General features: G+C 34.6%; 2 protein-coding genes across 3 annotated transcripts; one reads left to right on the plus strand and one right to left on the minus strand.

Annotated features, from left to right (window-relative positions):
- Window positions 1-5,258: 5,258 nt before the first annotated feature.
- Window positions 5,259-8,623, minus strand: LOC122311227 (RHOMBOID-like protein 8). Its single transcript, XM_043125679.1, has 6 exons — window positions 8,136-8,623; window positions 7,147-7,310; window positions 6,863-7,026; window positions 6,498-6,769; window positions 6,268-6,394; window positions 5,259-5,545 (listed from the first exon to the last, which is right to left on the minus strand). The coding sequence occupies exons 1-6, from the start codon at window positions 8,498-8,500 to the stop codon at window positions 5,423-5,425; spliced, it is 1,215 nt and encodes a 404-aa protein (XP_042981613.1). The 5' UTR covers window positions 8,501-8,623; the 3' UTR covers window positions 5,259-5,422.
- Window positions 8,624-10,415: 1,792 nt separating this feature from the next.
- LOC122309112 (phosphopantothenate--cysteine ligase 2-like) lies at window positions 10,416-16,274 on the plus strand. Of its 2 annotated transcripts, none has more exons than XM_043122479.1 (10): window positions 10,416-10,569; window positions 11,273-11,430; window positions 11,517-11,640; window positions 11,729-11,773; window positions 11,893-11,978; window positions 12,642-12,694; window positions 12,830-12,889; window positions 13,804-13,905; window positions 15,067-15,186; window positions 15,798-16,274. In XM_043122479.1, exons 2-10 carry the CDS (start codon window positions 11,283-11,285, stop codon window positions 16,044-16,046), a joined length of 987 nt encoding a protein of 328 aa, XP_042978413.1. In that variant the 5' UTR covers window positions 10,416-10,569; window positions 11,273-11,282; the 3' UTR covers window positions 16,047-16,274. The 2 variants fall into 2 exon arrangements, with proteins under 2 accessions (XP_042978413.1, XP_042978412.1); XM_043122478.1 differs by lacking the exon at window positions 10,416-10,569 and adding an exon at window positions 10,650-10,912.
- Window positions 16,275-17,337: the final 1,063 nt, after the last annotated feature.

A 17,337-nucleotide genomic window follows, 5' to 3' on the forward strand; every position in this document is an offset into this window, starting at 1 on the left:
TTAGTGGATTTGGTTTCTTTTTGACAGCAATGATGTTCAAGTTTGGAATTTAGAATCGGTTGAACCACAAATTACACCACAAGTTCAAGCTAAAACAGAGATAAAAATGGCAGATTATTATATGTTTGTGGAGACCATACCATTACAGAGAAACTAATTGCTATTACCATCCAAACATGCATAAATTAAACAGCATGGTTCAGTCCATCAAGTGATTCATGTTGTAAGTAGGGTGGATGGTCGATTTCTTGGCATTCCTAGCTTCATACTCACTCCATATCCTCCCTCAAACCAATTCTCATCCAATGATGAATGAGAACTAATTCTTCCATTGGAGCCATATTTTGGAGTATTAATTAACATTGCTTGAAAGCAAAGTTACACACCAAAGAAAAAGTCCCTTCACTAATTAGAAATTTAAGATATTCTTTTTGTGGGAAATATAGTAATCAGAAGCCATGCATGCATCCATAAATGGCATGTTTCTATTAAAACCAGTAGACTGCTACATCAGCAATGATTATCAAAGGAGAAGTTCGATACACTCGTTCTTTATGTGGTGTTGTTGTGGTGATATAGGATTTCAATCACAGTTATAGCAATCCCCAACTACAGATGTGACATTGCTAAACACATTGAAGAAAAATTAAACAGACAAACAACACTCCAAACCCAACAATGTCAAGCAATAACCCCAAACAGGATGATCAAGCAACGTCAAACAAACCTTCACAAACCAAGCACTTCCAGATTTTAAAGGAGAACAAATTTCTCATCCAAATGCAGGAAAAATAAAAACAATAATGCCAACCAACCGTTTACCATTTCATCTACAAAAAAATGGTAAACGGTTTACAAGACAAACACAACCGTTTACAACAATATCTATATCTATATGTGTGTGTTTATGGGATAAATTGGATAAACAAGACAAACAACATTCCATTTACAACAATAATCCACAACCATTTACCATTTACAACAATAAACAAGACAAACAACACTCCAAGCACTTCCAGATTTTAGATATAACCAAATTTCTCGCCCAAATGCAGGAAAAAATAAAAACAATAACCACAACCATTTACCATTTCATCTACAAAAAAAAAAAAAAAAAAAAAAAAAAAAAAAAAAAAAAACCAAAAACATTTACCCAAACATATGGTACCTGTATTGGCAGATGAGTGGAGGAAAAACCTTCGGCGTGAATCGGGTATCTTCAAGCCGATGAGGCTGATTCGACCTGGCTGGGCAAAACAGGGCACGAAATAGATGAAAAACATGAACACTTCATTGGCAATCGGAGAAGAGGGAGAGAAGAGGGCTGAGTTTGGTTCGGAATACTTCAACAGAGAAGAGGGAGAGAAGAGCGAGGAAGAGAGAGGAAGAGAGACTTACTTTGGACCGCTCGGAGACGACGGCGTCTGCTGGAGGAGGCGACCGCTGGACTTGATTCAACGCGGCGGCTGAAGAAGAAGCGCGAATCCGAGCATTCGGGAGAAAGAAAGATGAGTGATTTTGTTGAGGGGAAACGAGAAACCGAGGGAAAGGGGAGAAAGCGGGTGAAAAAAAAATTATAAACTAATGCATGGACTGGGTACAGTAGCTCGCTAAGGTTGGAGAGCAGCTTACCCGTACTGTAACCTTCATGTCAAACTTTTAAAGTTTGACTAGGCCATTACAGATGAAAAATAGTTGAAATCCTGGCTATTTTAAACTTGGACAATGCTTTAGCTAGACTGATGCGGATGCTCTTAGGCTTGCATGTACAATCTCTGCAAATTAATTAATTCTTGGTCTCAGGTTGTGTACCCCAAGCTTTCTGTTCTTATTCACAATAACGCTTTTGACACGAGGCTATTGTCCCAATTTTTCAAAACCTTTAACTGGGAAATATTTGATTTTGGAGTAGTTTTCCTTTGAAAGCCTGCCTCTTTTTTCTTTTTTTTTTTTTTTAACTGCTTGCCAAGAGGAAAAGGCCAGTAAAGAAAAGAAGAGAAAAGTTGGGGCAGTATAACCTCAGCACCATATATATATATGCATGCATGTTGATGATGTTCGACGTTAGTGGCCCAGGAACATTGCATGTTACAAAAATAATATGGTTGGTGTCTGATCAAATGCAGGTGGAGAATCTGGAGATGATCGATCATGCATGCGTGCGTGCGTAGATTGGAAATATATGAATTTGACAAATGACACGTACGTTCTTTGATCCTGATTCCTGACCATATATGCATCAGCCTGCAGCCTTGCCCCAAGCAAGTCGATCCTGTACGTACTTGCTCTAATTACTGCGCCTAGATCCCCTCATTTTCCAACTCAAAACGTACCGATCCTCTACTCTCTCAATGTATATATCAACATACATGCATGCATCTGTTTTTACGAAATTATATACCATCTCAATCTTTTTTAAAAAGTAATGATTGCACAAAATTTTAAAAAAATAATAATATTTATTATAGAAAAATTAATTAATTTTTTCACGTAAGTTTTATATTTATTTATTTTTTAAAAAAAAATTTATGATACTTACACATTTTATGATTGTAAATATCATTTTTAAAAAAAAAAAAAAACTAGTTAAATGTCTAAGCTAATAGCCTATATTTATAATATATTATCATGTCACTACAACATATATAATTCTTTATATAATGTTTTAATTAATTGGATATTTTTTTGTAAAATAATAAAATTTAATATCATTCATTTAAAATATAATTATGTAAACAATCATAAAAATATTTGCGGGTTTATTTTTTTATGCACATAAAAAAAAAAGGAATATTAATAATATATAGTAACATTGAGAAGACAACAAATTAAGAGAGGGGTCAGGGATGCTTTAGTGTGGCAAAGCTGCTGCATATCTAATAATGCAGCGTTTAACAATGTGTTGGCTATTTATGTTTTCATGCAGTCGAAAGTACAATGGTCCATCAATTTCCTCTGGGTTTTTAGCTATAGATGCCATTTAAGACTTGCCGAAGTTTGTTCTGAAGTTGCAGCTTTGCCCAGAAAGTATGTGCAAAAGCAGCAGTCTTTCATGTTTCTACTTTCAAAAGCAGCTCAAAAATAAAAGAAAGGCGCAGTTTTCGTTCAGATCAGACACCTCCCGGCCTCTCCTTCTCCGTGCAGTTAATGTTGTTAGTTAGGCTTATAAGGCCAGGGATCGCTCTCTGAGAAAGAAAGAGAGAGAGAATTGATATTTATTAATTCTTGGTTTCCACGATTTAATTTATTTAAATAATTAATATAATTTTTTTTAAAAATACATTATAAATACTAATATAAATTTAAGATAAAAAAAAATAACATCATTCAAATAATAAAAAGGATCGTTAAGGCTGAGATTGAAGTACAAAGGTTTTGTGAGTAATAACTAATAAGTAAAAGTAATGATAGGCTTACGATTCCTTTTTACAACTTTTATACATTAAATTGAGGATATTTATATGAAATAATATTATTTTTATAAGTTGTTTTATAAAAATATTTTTCATTTAACACATAATTATATAAAAATTATAAAAAAGAGTTTGCAATTCTATCAATTCTCCATGAGTAAATAATTTTGGGAAGGACTGGAGAAAAGAGTTGGGACCACGTGAAAATGCTTTTGTTAGAACTTTTGAATACTTTGTACTTAAACGTGTACTCATTTAAACCAAGTGCGAGCTATGGTTGGCCCTGCGCTGTGAAGGGCGGCCACTGTACGTAGTGCTGTAGGCCAAGCTCTGCGGCAATCAATCGTGTCTGCGCGCAACTCTAACCCCAAAACCATAAAAAATAAATAAACAAACAAAAGAATCAAACGAAAAGAAAAAGAGAGAATGGTCCTCTGTTCTCTTCCAGTACGCTGTCAAGTTCTATACTCTTAATATCGTTGATGGATCGGAATTTATTACAAGAAAATTATTATGTTTAATTTTTAGACTAATGTAATATGATATAGTATATTAAATTATAAATTTAATTTTTTTTTTATAAAATATATCTTATATATCATATGAAGTCATAATAAATTATACATTTATTTTAATGAAATCTTTTTGTGACTATGACTCTACTCTTACGACAATATCAAAGTGAATGTAAACACAGTAGAATCAACATTAAATAAGTAAGATTTACATACCATGTGGATTTTTCCCTGAATTATAGAAATATTTGAGAAAAAAGATTGGAGAGTCTAGATAGCTCTGCAGTTGACTGATTGGAATTATAAGCTTTATGTTTAATTTTTAAAACAATAAAGAACAAAAAAAATATAAAAATAAAGTATGGCTAGATAATCAAAATAAGTTGAGGAATAATGAATGCTTTTAGCTCAATTGCTATCTATAAGTATCTTGGTCTTAAGGGCTAGTGCTTTGATTTGAATGATAGTCATTAACAAAAAAATAAAAAAGTTAATTTTCTAAAGTTCCGTGGACCCGACTTTTAAGAAATTTTAATATATTTTTTTCCTGTAAAAGTTCATGAATGTTTGTAAAATTATTAAATAAGCATTTTTTTTCAAACTTTTGGAAAGTACTTTTTTAAAAAAAAATTTTAAATAATCTAAAAAGAAAAAAAATATAAATTAAGACTAAAAACAGTATGAATCTTGATACTTTTTTCCAGTGTCTCTCCTGAAATGGGGGAAGAAAGCCAGAAAACATTAGGTTGACGTGGACCAGTAAGGCAGTATTACATGGGACTCGAGCCCAACTCAGATGCCTGTCCACTAGTACTGCAGGCTTATGGTCGGCCTGAGTTCTGAAAAAACACAAGAAAGTGGGCTTTTGTTTTTTAACAAACTAAATACAGGTACCTAAACTAAACTAAAAGTGACGAATTGCTAAGCAGCTGACCATATCATATTTTAAGAGTACCCTAGTGATCAATACAATAATGGTTTGGGGACACTTTTTCAAAATTTTAAGACATTTTGATAATCGTTTAGTGCGTATGGAACAAAAAGAATTACATATGTCCAATAATAGTTGCTTGAGTAGAGATTGAATGATGTAACTATCACTATTACTATTCTCATTTTTTCTTTTAACTTTGTATATAGTGAAAGTGGCATAACAAAGGACGCTCTTTTTTTTTTTGGCTGATCAGTTGAGATCATGGATACACAAGCATGCTCTCAAGTCTCACTTCTTTTTCATTGTATTAACCGTGTATAGGTCTGCCATATCCTAAAAATTGTGTCAAAACTCACAAGTTTTCATGCGTATAATGTCACAGATTGCACACAAATGTTGGTGAAAGGGAAAACCATGAAGTTGCCATTACTATGGATTGCTTAAGAGTCTGCATGTAACAAGTACCAGATATAGTAGGGTATGTACATAGAAGTTTGTTTAGTCCTACCAATTAACCAAAACAACAAGACAACAACAGCAACAACAAAGCTCATTAGTTTTTATGAGCATAGCAAACTGCACAAATCATTCAACCTTGATTGAGAAATGTTAGTGAAAGGGAAAACCCTGAAGTTTCCATTACTCATGCAGGTCAATGTCAACTGTGCATCGTTCACCATGGTCTGCATTTAACAATAACTAGTTTAGCATGGAGTGTCAAATTATGGTCTATAAATTATGATATAACATGCTGAGCATCAAACTGTAGTCTAAAAGCTATATCAAAACATACTATAGTCCATTTTTGGTGTATTTTGAAAGAAAAATATATTTCATACATAAGAAAAGCTTTCAAGTTAGATATTCTTAAATCTATATTTTATACAAAGATACAGATGAATATGATCTTAATTGCTGCAAGAAAGTGTCAAAAGAAACCTTCTATCTCAAAGGGAAAGAATTAGCAACCATGAAAAAAGAAATTGCAGTATATGGTAGAAATGTTATAAAAATAGAAAATGGTAGTAATACTCGTGGATATACATTCAGTATGAAGTATTGGTTTCACTCCTTTTGTTAAGACCAAAGAAAGGCATATACCACACTAATCACCACCACAAACCTCCCTTGGTGTTATTCTGTTCATTTCTTTCCTATCTTTTTCTTTCCTATTTGGAAGAGGTGGTCATTTCAACCGCAACAGAGGAAATGCTTTCAGGCTTCTCAAATCGTATTTTTTTATTTTCCTGACTCTTATTATTTTCATTTACATGGTTACTTTCAACATTACAATCAAACAAATTGCTAAAATCAGGGATGAGGAATGAAGTATCGGGTTCAATCTCAAGGTTTGTGGATTGTGGAGATATATAGAAGAAAAAACATGCTAAAAGGAAATATATACCTCACAATAAGTTCCCTTGTCTTTGCAGCTCCACCAATTGACAGGAACACAGTCAACATATTGACACCATCTGCAATACTGGTTCATGTTAACACCTCGAAGAACTGCTAGAAGACATCCAGCAAGTCTGCATTTGGAAGAAGATCCTCTTGTAAGATCTCGCATGAGATCCACAAATGAAAAACATGTAGCAATGGAAGACAGCCATACAAAGAAAAGAAGAAACTCACATAAGACCAAAAAGAAGAAGAGAAACGCTCCTCAGGATGGGGCTTTCTAGCTTCTGTTTCAACTTCAATTTGACGGAGCCTTTATCACCATATTCAAAGAGCCCTCCTTTATTTTGAGCCACTTTTGTAACCTGAGGGCTGAAAAAAAGCACAAATCCAAGAAGGAACCCCGATATAAAACCTCCAACATTTGAGAAATTGTCTACATAAGGTAGCAAACCAAGGATGAAATTTATCGTGGAAATAACAAAAAGGAATGCTAGAGCTGCAAACTGCAATCAGAGAAAAAAGCAATTATTAGACCACTTCATCAGACCAATTGTATAGAGTTAGTAACGAGGAATTGAGAAGAGAAGGTGAAGGACCTTATTGGTGTAAACTTTCCAATTCCGAATAAGCATAGAGAGCATAGCCCCGAGCAATCCACATAGAGCTCCAGATGAACTGACAGTTGGCCTGTTTTGGACAAAAACTGCAGCCACCAAGGTACCAACAAAAGCCGAGAGAATATATACCAGTCCAATCCTTACTGCCCAATATAATTGAAAAAAAATCAAGAAGGTAAAACATACTGTAAAAACTTCTCAAGATCTAGCTGTATTCTTATTTGATCATGCAAAATAAAAGCAAAATAGAAGAAAATAGGTACATGATCCAAACTCTTGTTCTAAGTGAACTCCTATGAAGATAACACAGGACAGGTTGATGACAAGGTGGATGGCTCCAGCATGCAAACATGGAGATGTGAAAAGACGCCAAGTTTGGTGATATTGTGTCAAAAGTTTCCGACGGAGAGCTCCCATTTCATCTAGCCTGTGACAGTGCATCCACTAATTTAGCATTCATGGAAAGCACCAAAGAGAGAAGAGCACCCAATTTATAGCATTGCAAGACTTCGGTTTAGTCTCTACAAGTAATAAGTATAGGGTATCAAATTGGCTAAAGAACTGAAACGCCATATACATGATACTTTTAAAAAATTAACCAATTCTCCACGTCTGAAATCAAAACCTCCATTCCCATGTCCTGATCAAATTATCAACACAATCGGATGGATCAGTCAACTGTGTACGTCTAAATGAATGAGGGGAAAATTGTTTGGTAGAGGTTCCATTTCTGAAACTCACTTGGCAACTAAATGGGAAAGACAGTTAAAAACACACCTTATAGAGCCATAGAATAGAGAGAAAGTGCAATCGTGAGTAGTATAAAGTATTCGGGAAACCTATTTCAAGAAAATTAGCGAAAAGAATTAACAGTTGCTGTTAAAAGCATTAGTAATCTTTCTTTCAATTATTCTTAGTCCCCCAAACAGAGAAATACTTAAAAAATTTTTGGAGAACCACGGAGGAATGAGTGATTACATTACCAACAAAAAGGTTCCAAAGACCCTAATCAACCTATAACTCAGCACTAAATTTCTTATTTCCCCAAGCGTTTTTAGCATCCAACAACAAAAGAAGAATTTTCAATACAATATTTTCAGGAATTGGCCAGAGCAATTGAATACTATGTCTTGCGCGTGTGTTTTCTCCCAATATTCTCAGCAATCAAACTACCAAACCAATTAGAGAAGCACACATCAAAGAGACTCAATGCAACCGAAGAGAAAAAAGAGAAGAAGCTGTATTTACGGACGTGGAAGCGGAAGGCCCAACCAGGGGATTCTCAGAGAGAGGCTGAAAGGACAACCTCCCGAACACCTTGAGGGCGCAGTCGTGGTGGGAGTTGGTCCAACAGTCGTTGAAGAACATGGTGGCGAAGAAGGCCACGATGTGGAGGATGACGAAGACGGAGATAACCCAGGTATCTTCTCCGATGCGGTGCCTAGAGCGGGACCTGAAGAAGGGGATCCTCTGATCTTGGAGAGTAGAAGTAGCAGGAGTTGTAGTCTCGACGAGCTCGGAGGAGAATGGCCATGCTGCAGGTGGAGCTAGGGTTGGTGGTGGTGGTGTAGTGTCCTTGATTTCGATGTGGGTGTGGAACTTGGAGGTGTCCGCCATATCTTCTGTTGCAAGAAGGTGTGGCTTGGTTTCTGGGAAGAGTTATCTTCCGTTTCCAGAAACGGTTGGGCTTGGCGGGAAGCTTCTTTTTGAACTGTTTGGCAATGGGACTTTGATGGGTGGGGATGCCCCCGAGAGAGAGTGAGATAAATTTCTCATTTGATTATACAAATAAGATAAGATGAGATGAGATATTTTATTAAAAATTAAATAAAGTATTATTATAATATAATTTTTTAATATTAATTTTATTTGAAGATTTGAAAAGATTAAATTATTTATTATATTTTATATAAAAATCTAATAAAATTATAATAATTAGATTTGATGAGACGAAACGAGATTAAATAATTTATTTTATGTAACTAATCCAGCAATTTCTTAATAAAAAGGAAATCTACTTGCAAGTTTATTTTCTTAACAAATCCAATCAATGATAGCATAAACACTTCTACTTCAAGTTGGCATGGATACTACACTTTCCATCCCACCCATGTGACAATATTTTACTTACATGATAGTTTATAAAAAGATAAATGATATTTGTAGTTTTAGGTTGTATAAGTCTCGCACATTTTTTTTTTTGAGTTTTGCTACATACAAGCACAGTCGCGCACTAATCTATGTACCAATACTGATTTATTCATACTTAAAATTTAAATTAATACTGTTTTCAATAAAATCTACTTTTTGATCAATTATATCACATTGCTGCACAGATTAATGCACAATTATACTTACAACTATATTTTTCTTTTTTTTAAAAAAAGTAGATAAATATCTACATAAAAAAATTATTTTTTAATAATGAATTTTACTTCTTTATAAAAAGAATACATGTAACTTGCACATCCTATAACTGTATCTTATAATACAGGATTCATATGAAAAAATTATTTTCTTAATAATAGACTCATTTTTTTTTTTCAAAAAGAGTAAGTAAAACTTGTACACATTAAAACTATATTTAAAATTACTCTATCCTATTAATCAAGACATATTGAAAAATTCCTATAAAGAAATAAAGAAGGGGGATAATTGAGAAAATAAGTCCAATTTATCATCATTACCATCCTCTCATTATCTCCATCAAATAATTGGGGGATAAGTAATCCATAATAAATAATTTTAATATAATATTAAAAATAACGAGAGAATAATTAAAAAAAAATTGATAATTTACACAATAGATAATATTAACTCACTTTGCATCATGGTCTTGAATTCTCTAGAATTTCTATCTGAATTCTAAAATCTAAAGTATAAGAGAAATATATACATAAGAGAGAGTGTCCCCAAATATATATAAAGGGGTCTTATCTTTATGGTTATTCGACTGATTCTCATTCTCCTCTTTCTTTATCTATCTATTTTGTTTATAAAGTTAGTTTCACTTTTTTTATTTCTGTCCTCGCATGAGAATCACATGTATTATTTTGAAAAAAATTGAAGTCTTAGGACGACGTATAATGCGATGGAGTTTAAATTTTTTTATCTAACTTTTCATTATAAGAATTGTTCTATTTGGTCACATGATCGCGAAGATAAGAGAACTTCCAGACAAAATACAATCACTATAATCACATTGACTTTTGGTAATGGAATTACAATCCTACTCTCTCGAGTTGTATAAAAACTGTCATTTTGCCACATTTCACCATTTGCAGGAAAGGATAGTTATCCAGTTTGGTTATACAGGTTAGATGAGATAAAATATTTTAAATAGTAATGAATAAAATATTATTATAATATAATTTTTTGATATTAATTTTGTATTGATATTTAAAAAAAATTATTTATTATATTTTGTATAGAAATTTAAAAATATTATAATAATAAGATGAGGTGAAATATTTTGAAGTTTGATAACCAATCGGATTTGTTTCCAATGGCTCCTCTTTTTAGAAAGAAAAAGATCCCTCTATTCCTTTCATTCTAACTCAATTTGAATAAAAATTTGAAATTTCAAAAGATCTAAATCAAGTTGGTTCTGCTCCCATTCTCACGCACAGGAGTTGTGAGGACAAGTAAATTCCCGCCGCCAAATGGAATTTCTACCGTTTTGTTGGGTGAGCTCCTCGCATTTATTCTCTGCTATCACTACCTTTCGTATAAGGGGTTTACTATCTATCACTACCGTTGGTATAAGCGGGAATAAACTGCTATTAACGTCTCACGCTTTACAATTACGCATTATCTAGTCCATGAAATTCACATAAAAAGTGCGGGAATAAACCGCTATTAACGTCTTACGCTTTACAATTACGCATTATCTAGTCCATGAAATTCACATAAAAAGTCATGGATTTTGTAAATATAAACATGTTCAAAACTTCGTATTCCGCACCACCAACTGAGGGCTGTGATCCCTCTCTGTGATTTGATTTGGCACATTATTTTGTTTGTTTGAAGGTAAGTGCCGTGAATTCCTCTGATCATATGGTGGTTTGGAAAGACTAGGGTTTTGTTTTTCTCCTTTCTGAAAGTTGACTCATGATATTTGCGGGGGTTAACGCTTGTTCGATATCTAGTGGGTCTTATTCAAAATTTTCGCTTTACTTTGGGTTGATAATTTTTGCGCCTAAGTGAAATTGATTTCCAGTTGCTTTCATTGTTTAGTGATGGTTAAGTGTCTTTGAGCTTTGAGTAGCTTTTCATGATGCTGGAAATTTCATATTCATGTACTTTGTTTATGATTCTATGATTTTGTGCATGTGAAAGTGAGGAGGTTCTATTTTCTTAGTTTTTTCTTTTTAACCTGAATGGCTGTAGGAATTTTGCAATGGATGCAACAAGTGGAATAGGAGTTCCACAAGAAACACTGGATGCAGAAATCAAGTCTTTCTTTGAATCCGCCCCTCCTCTTAAAAATGGAGACCACATTTGTGAAAAGTTGAAGGAATTTATCGACAGGAATTTATTACCATCAGGCAAACTCACTTTCTAGTTTATCACACATATGCCATTTTAATTTTTGATTAATTGGATCTGCATTGCTTTGAAACTTTAATTTCAGGGAATGGAAATGCTAGGAGGGTTGTGTGTGTGACATCAGGAGGTACCACAGTTCCTTTGGAGCGAAGGTGTGTTCGCCACATTGATAACTTCAGCTCAGGCCATAGAGGAGCTGCATCCACAGAGTATGTCACACTGCACCTTATCAAACAGGAAGACTTTCGTTTACAAACTTCTACGAAAGTTAATGCTGATGGGTTGATTATCTTGCAGGCATTTTATTAAGGCCGGATATGCAGTTATCTTTTTACATCGCAGGTGAATTCGTCTTATCAGGACATATGCTATCTTTTCACTGAAACATCTTTAAATTTGGTGAAAGAGAACAATTTTAAAAGTTCTTACTTTATGGTGGATACTGTACCCATTTTGTGCAGGAGAAGCTACCAGCCATTCTGTAGATCTCTTCCTGAGGATCCATTACTTGAATGTTTTGAGGTCATGGATGAGTCAAATATTCAAGGTTTGTAGTTTGTATTGGCCATGAAAGGAATTTATGTTTTTTGAAATCACTTGTCAACAGAAACAGAAAGCAGTTTTGAAAGAAGGCTTATCATACATGCCTATGTTATTTTGATTTGATTGGCACCCAGTGTCTGGGACAAAGTCCTGACAAATCTTGGGGGTGCACAGGCTTTTAGCAAGGAGTTTCCTGCAAATGCACCTTTGGTAATTCAAGAAGAAATTTCCATTAGTCTGATGGCCCCAAGAGTGACTGTAGAGTTTTAAACCCAGAACTTCCGGTTTATATGGCTCTCCCTAGGACCACTATTCCACCCCTTGGGTTCATGCCCATGTTATGGCTTGACTCACATACTTGAAATGCATGGCCCAAATGACAGACATTGAGAAATCAAGTTTTCTTCAGCCTCACCTAAGCCGCATTATTCTTACTGTTGTTATAACAGGGTTGACATGAGTGTTTTTTTTTTTTCATATTTATATAGACTAATTTGTAGGATTAGATTGACATGATTGGAGGGGGATTTTTAGGGTTGGGGGAGTCTTCTCATAACCGTCCCTGCAGTTCTTTAAGAAGTTTTACCTTTTAATATTTGCATTGTTAATATTTTATCAAGTACTGATGGTTCCTGCTAAGATGAGTGAATTCCATTTTATACTTCAGTGCGCCAGTCAGATTCTGAAGCTGTGACGAGGGCCATCACTGAGCATCATGCTGTATGGACTATTAATATATTGTGCATGTTTTTCCCCTCTTTACTCCTGTATTTTGATTTTGGCTCTCTTGGGTATAATGCAATGGCAGAAGATTAGCTCAAGACTGTGGGCAACTTTGTGGTTTTATTGTTGCAGGCAGTGGCAAAAAATCTCCTGTTAAAACTTCCCTTTAACACCATATTTGAGTATCTTCAGGTTAGCTTCAGTTGATCATATTTGTTTCTTCTTAACACCAAATTATGTGCGTACTTTCAGTAGTTTACTTATCTATATATGCATGTATATTTTTCATTCCTTCTTTTGTTTAAGAAATATGGATTATATTCGTGTTCCTCATGGGTATCAGCTTCTCTCTCTCTCTCTCTCTCTCTCTCTCTCTCTCTCTCTCTCTCTCTCTCTCTCTCTCTCTCTCTCTCTCTCTCTCTCTCTCTCTCTCGTACACTGTCTATGTACTTGATTGTGCAGGTCAAATACAAAACCCGAATCCCTAGGGGTTGTTGGCTAAGGTAGTAAGGGCCTTGGTCTTAGAACTATGTCCCTTACGTCTAAGGTTCAAATCCTTCGGTGCAAACAATTTCTAGGAGCCTCGTCTCATTGGCGAAAATCCGATGATTTAACTGATTTGTGTGGATGTGAGCATGTGACACGGATCTAGGGTTTAACTAGGTAAAAGAATGTTGCATTTGCACAATCTCTGGGATTCCTCGTCATCGAAAAGTACAAAACCTGTTCATCCAAGACTCAATAGAGTAAATGCTACCATAAATTGCTCAAGTGGAAAAAAGTTTGCATATAAATCTTTAGGAATTTTAAGGATGCTTGTGTTGTTTTCTATTGGGAGTGTTCCAATTATAACTATTAGTTCATGTATAAGTAATTTTTAAGCTCCATGAACAACCAAGGGATTTTTTTTCTTTATATATTTCATTTCTTTTGGCATAGGATTGCATGTGTTTATCATATCGAGTGTTGTGTTTTCCATACAAGAAACTTGTTGATGCTTTATTTGATGTTACAAATGTGTCTGGTGGTTTTGGAGATAACAGTTGTTCTCCTATGAATTGACCACTATCATTTATTTATACTTTTATATATTTATTTGTGAGCAGATGCTGCAAATGATAGCAATTTCAATGACAAGTCTTGGGGCACATGCAATGTTTTATCTTGCAGCTGCAGTTTCTGACTTTTATGTTCCTTGGACAAGCATGGTATGGTTTAATATATTGAGTAGTCATTTGCTTTACTCCATCCTCCTTGCTATATTTGGTATTCAGAAAAAATAGATTCTGTGAACCCTTCAAAAGTATTTTTAGTTCTATTTTAGAGCACAGGTGTCATCTTGTCTGTTATTGAAAACTTCATTACACGTGGTTGTTCTCCTTTTTTATGTCTCCGAGAGTTTTTAATTAAAAAATAAAACTGAAAAGATTAGTTGTTGTACTTCTTGTTCATATTATCTCACCCATCACTTCATTAACTATCATATATTACAAGGATGCACGAGTTATTTGCTGATAATATTTTCCATTGAAGACCTAAGGGCATTTTTAGAATTATCTTATTACTATAATGTAACGCCCCAATGGAAGGCATAAATCACATGGTCTATATTCCAAAAGAACTAGTCAATGACACAAATGAAGCCCTATTGGAACATTATAAAGAGCAATAACTTCTCCTTCCTAAGTAATGTGGGATCCCATATACCACCTACCTTTATCACTTATCATAATGGAGTATCACTATCTCCCTCCCCCTTTATATTCCTGACTTCCTCATCGGGCTAGTCCGTTGTAGGTGGCACAACCCAAGTCCCACATTTCTTGTTGGAATATGCTCTAATACTATTTATAACGCCTCAATGGAATGCACAAACGGCATGGCTTATACTTCAAAATGCATACATCACCTACCATTATCACTTATCTTAATAGGGTATCACATATAATGAATAAACATATTGAAAAACAATTCTTTGTTATAAAGCATAAGCCCATTTTATATTGGTCGATCTGTCTCAAGTAAGTTGATACTCTTTTGTTGGTAAGCTTCATGATGGAAAATGGCCGGTATATATAATTCAGATTCCTCTTAAATTAGCATCATATTTATGGCAATAGGAACATAAAAATAAGAGCATTAGATATTTCTTTTTGAAGCCTCAATTGTAGCCAAGCAACTTAACTCAGATTTATTTAACCTAGCCCTGTTGGATCCGGTGTCATGTGCTTTGGCGGATGTTTCCTCTACCACGATATTATAACCTCTTCAATTTTAGACGACTACTCTATGGAAACATAAAGATGTGCCTATATTATATCATGCCTATGCCTACTTTTCTTTATAAAAGGCATTGTTTGATTCTGTAGGCAGAACACAAGATACAGTCAGCATCTGGCCCTTTGGACATTCGACTAGTTCAAGTGCCAAAGATGCTCTCAGTGCTGAGGAAAGTCTGGGCTCCCATGGCCTACTGCATTTCTTTCAAGGTTAGATATCTTGCTACTTCCAGTTGATTTTACTCGTGAGACATAATAGGTTTGGCCCTACTCATTAAGCATTTCTTGATGTGTAGCAGCCAAGAGTAAGAGTGAGAAGAAAATGTAGTTGTTTTTACTTATAGCAACCATCTTATGCATCAGTATATTCTTGTCTCTCTCTCCAGTATATCAAGGATTTTATCAGTAAAATATCGTATAAACCGTAAAGGTTGGGGCTGGGTCATCTATGGTGGACTTAAATTGGCCTGTTGAGGCTTTACATGGACAGAAATCTTGTCTCCATTTTCCCATCTGCATATCTTTTATCGGTTGTTTAAATCTGAGAATGGGAAATGGTAACAAAGACAGACTGGATAGCATGGTACTTCCATTTTAATTACCCCACAAAGAATGCTTTTTTTTTTTTGGTTGTTTTGGGGGGGGGGGGGGGGGGGGGGGGTGGTGTTGGCAGTTCTCTTCCCCCCTCGGATGATTGAATACAATGCCAGAAAGTGTCTTTTTATAACATTCTTTGACCTTTTGTTATACGTAACTGAGAAGTACCTGTTAATAAATCTGGTGTTTGTTAGTGGGACTGAGATGTTTTCCTTTCTGACCAGTTAGAGACAGATACAAAAATTCTTTTGGAGAAGGCTGAGATGTCTCTTAAAAAGTACAAGATGCATATGGTTGTGGCAAATGAGCTTTCAACCCGCAAAGAGGAGGTTGTAGTTGTTACAAGTGATGAAAAGATATCAGTTTGCCTGGACAAGACTAGGGTTGGCACCGAAGTGGAGAATCCCCTGATAAGACTTATCGTGGAGAGACATTCAGCTTATCTCGAGAATCCTGACCTATGTGATATCTAAGCCTAACAGTAACAGTATCATCTAATATATACAAGACACGTGAACCAAAAAATGGTTGGCTGTTGCAGGTCTCTCAAGGCAAACCTTACATTGTATCATACAGGATCCTCACTATGTCAGCTGAGCTTTCCTTTCTTTGCCATAGTATCGTTAGTTTAAAGTAAATAAAGTTTTCATGTACTTATAAAATAAAAATAAAAATAAAGTTGTCATGTTCATGGATGATAATGTTAATCCTCTATATTAATTTTTCTCAATTGACATGTGAACTTACGGAACAAAAATGGTTTTAGGTGATGCCGTTTCATAGGAGCACCATAAACATATCATAAAATTGTTTATTTTCCGGTGATCCTTTTTTTAAAAAAAAAAAAAGTAGAATCTTTATTAAAAAAAACCCTCATTGAGATAGAGGAATAATCATATACAAGCAATCAAGACACTAGGACTTATCTACGTAAATAAGTTAATTATAAATAGTCTGTCCACAAAAGACTCCGCAAATGTCTAATGTCAATGTCATTCCCGTCAAACTCCATAATCTTATTTTAAAACATTCCTTTACTAAAAAATCCTTCTCTATATATGTGATAAATGCGATCGTTAGAAAGCCATAATAGAGATTGAATTTCTTCCCAAAAGTCTTACATATATCAGAGATTGCAAACACCAAATTTGAGTCATCCTACAACTACTTTTGAATCCGACTCAACTAACAGGTTTCTAATATCAAGTTGTTGCGCCATTCTTAGGTCATCTAATAAAGCATGCCCCTTTGCAGCTGAATTAGTCAAGACACCATACGAGTGCGCAAATCCCGCCAAAGCACAACCACAAGCATCACGGATAATGCCGCCACCACTAGAAGGCCCTGGGTTACCATTCGAACCACCGTTAACATTAAGCTTGAACCATCCACTCCTTGGCCGTGACCAAGCTATTGCTTTGAATGACATTACTCGACCTAGTTTCGAGGTTTGCTACTTATTATCTCAACACGCCATATTTTTTTTTTCTTTTTTTTTTGTTTTTTCTAAACTAATTAAGTTCTTCTACTTATCATCCATACACTATATATTTGGGAAGAGAAAATATTTAAAAATTATGTGTGGTGTGAGAATGATAAGTAGAATTTTTCTACATAAATGTCATTTAGTTTGACATCCTTCTGTTTTTCTTTTTTAAATGGAACCAACTCAATTTTGTTCTTAGCATTTGACAACACATAACATCCCTAAAAGATGGGCATTGGTTTTGGATCGAAACAGAGAGTAATCAGAAAATGTTGAAG

This window comes from Carya illinoinensis, chromosome 5 (genome assembly GCF_018687715.1).
Source record: "Carya illinoinensis cultivar Pawnee chromosome 5, C.illinoinensisPawnee_v1, whole genome shotgun sequence".
NCBI lineage: Eukaryota > Viridiplantae > Streptophyta > Magnoliopsida > Fagales > Juglandaceae > Carya > Carya illinoinensis.

Coding starts and splice junctions, on each gene's coding strand:
- LOC122309112 (XM_043122479.1), top strand. CDS start 11,283: ATGGATGCAACAAGTGGAATAGGAGTTCCACAAGAAACACTGGATGCA. Junction 12,695..12,829: donor CCATCACTGAGCATCATGCT/GTATGGACTATT, acceptor TTATTGTTGCAG/GCAGTGGCAAAAAATCTCCT. Junction 13,906..15,066: donor ATGTTCCTTGGACAAGCATG/GTATGGTTTAAT, acceptor TTGATTCTGTAG/GCAGAACACAAGATACAGTC.
- LOC122311227 (XM_043125679.1), bottom strand. CDS start 8,500: ATGGCGGACACCTCCAAGTTCCACACCCACATCGAAATCAAGGACACT. Junction 6,770..6,862: donor GGAAAGTTTACACCAATAAG/GTCCTTCACCTT, acceptor CTCTGATTGCAG/TTTGCAGCTCTAGCATTCCT. Junction 5,546..6,267: donor ACAAGGGAACTTATTGTGAG/GTATATATTTCC, acceptor TGTTAAATGCAG/ACCATGGTGAACGATGCACA.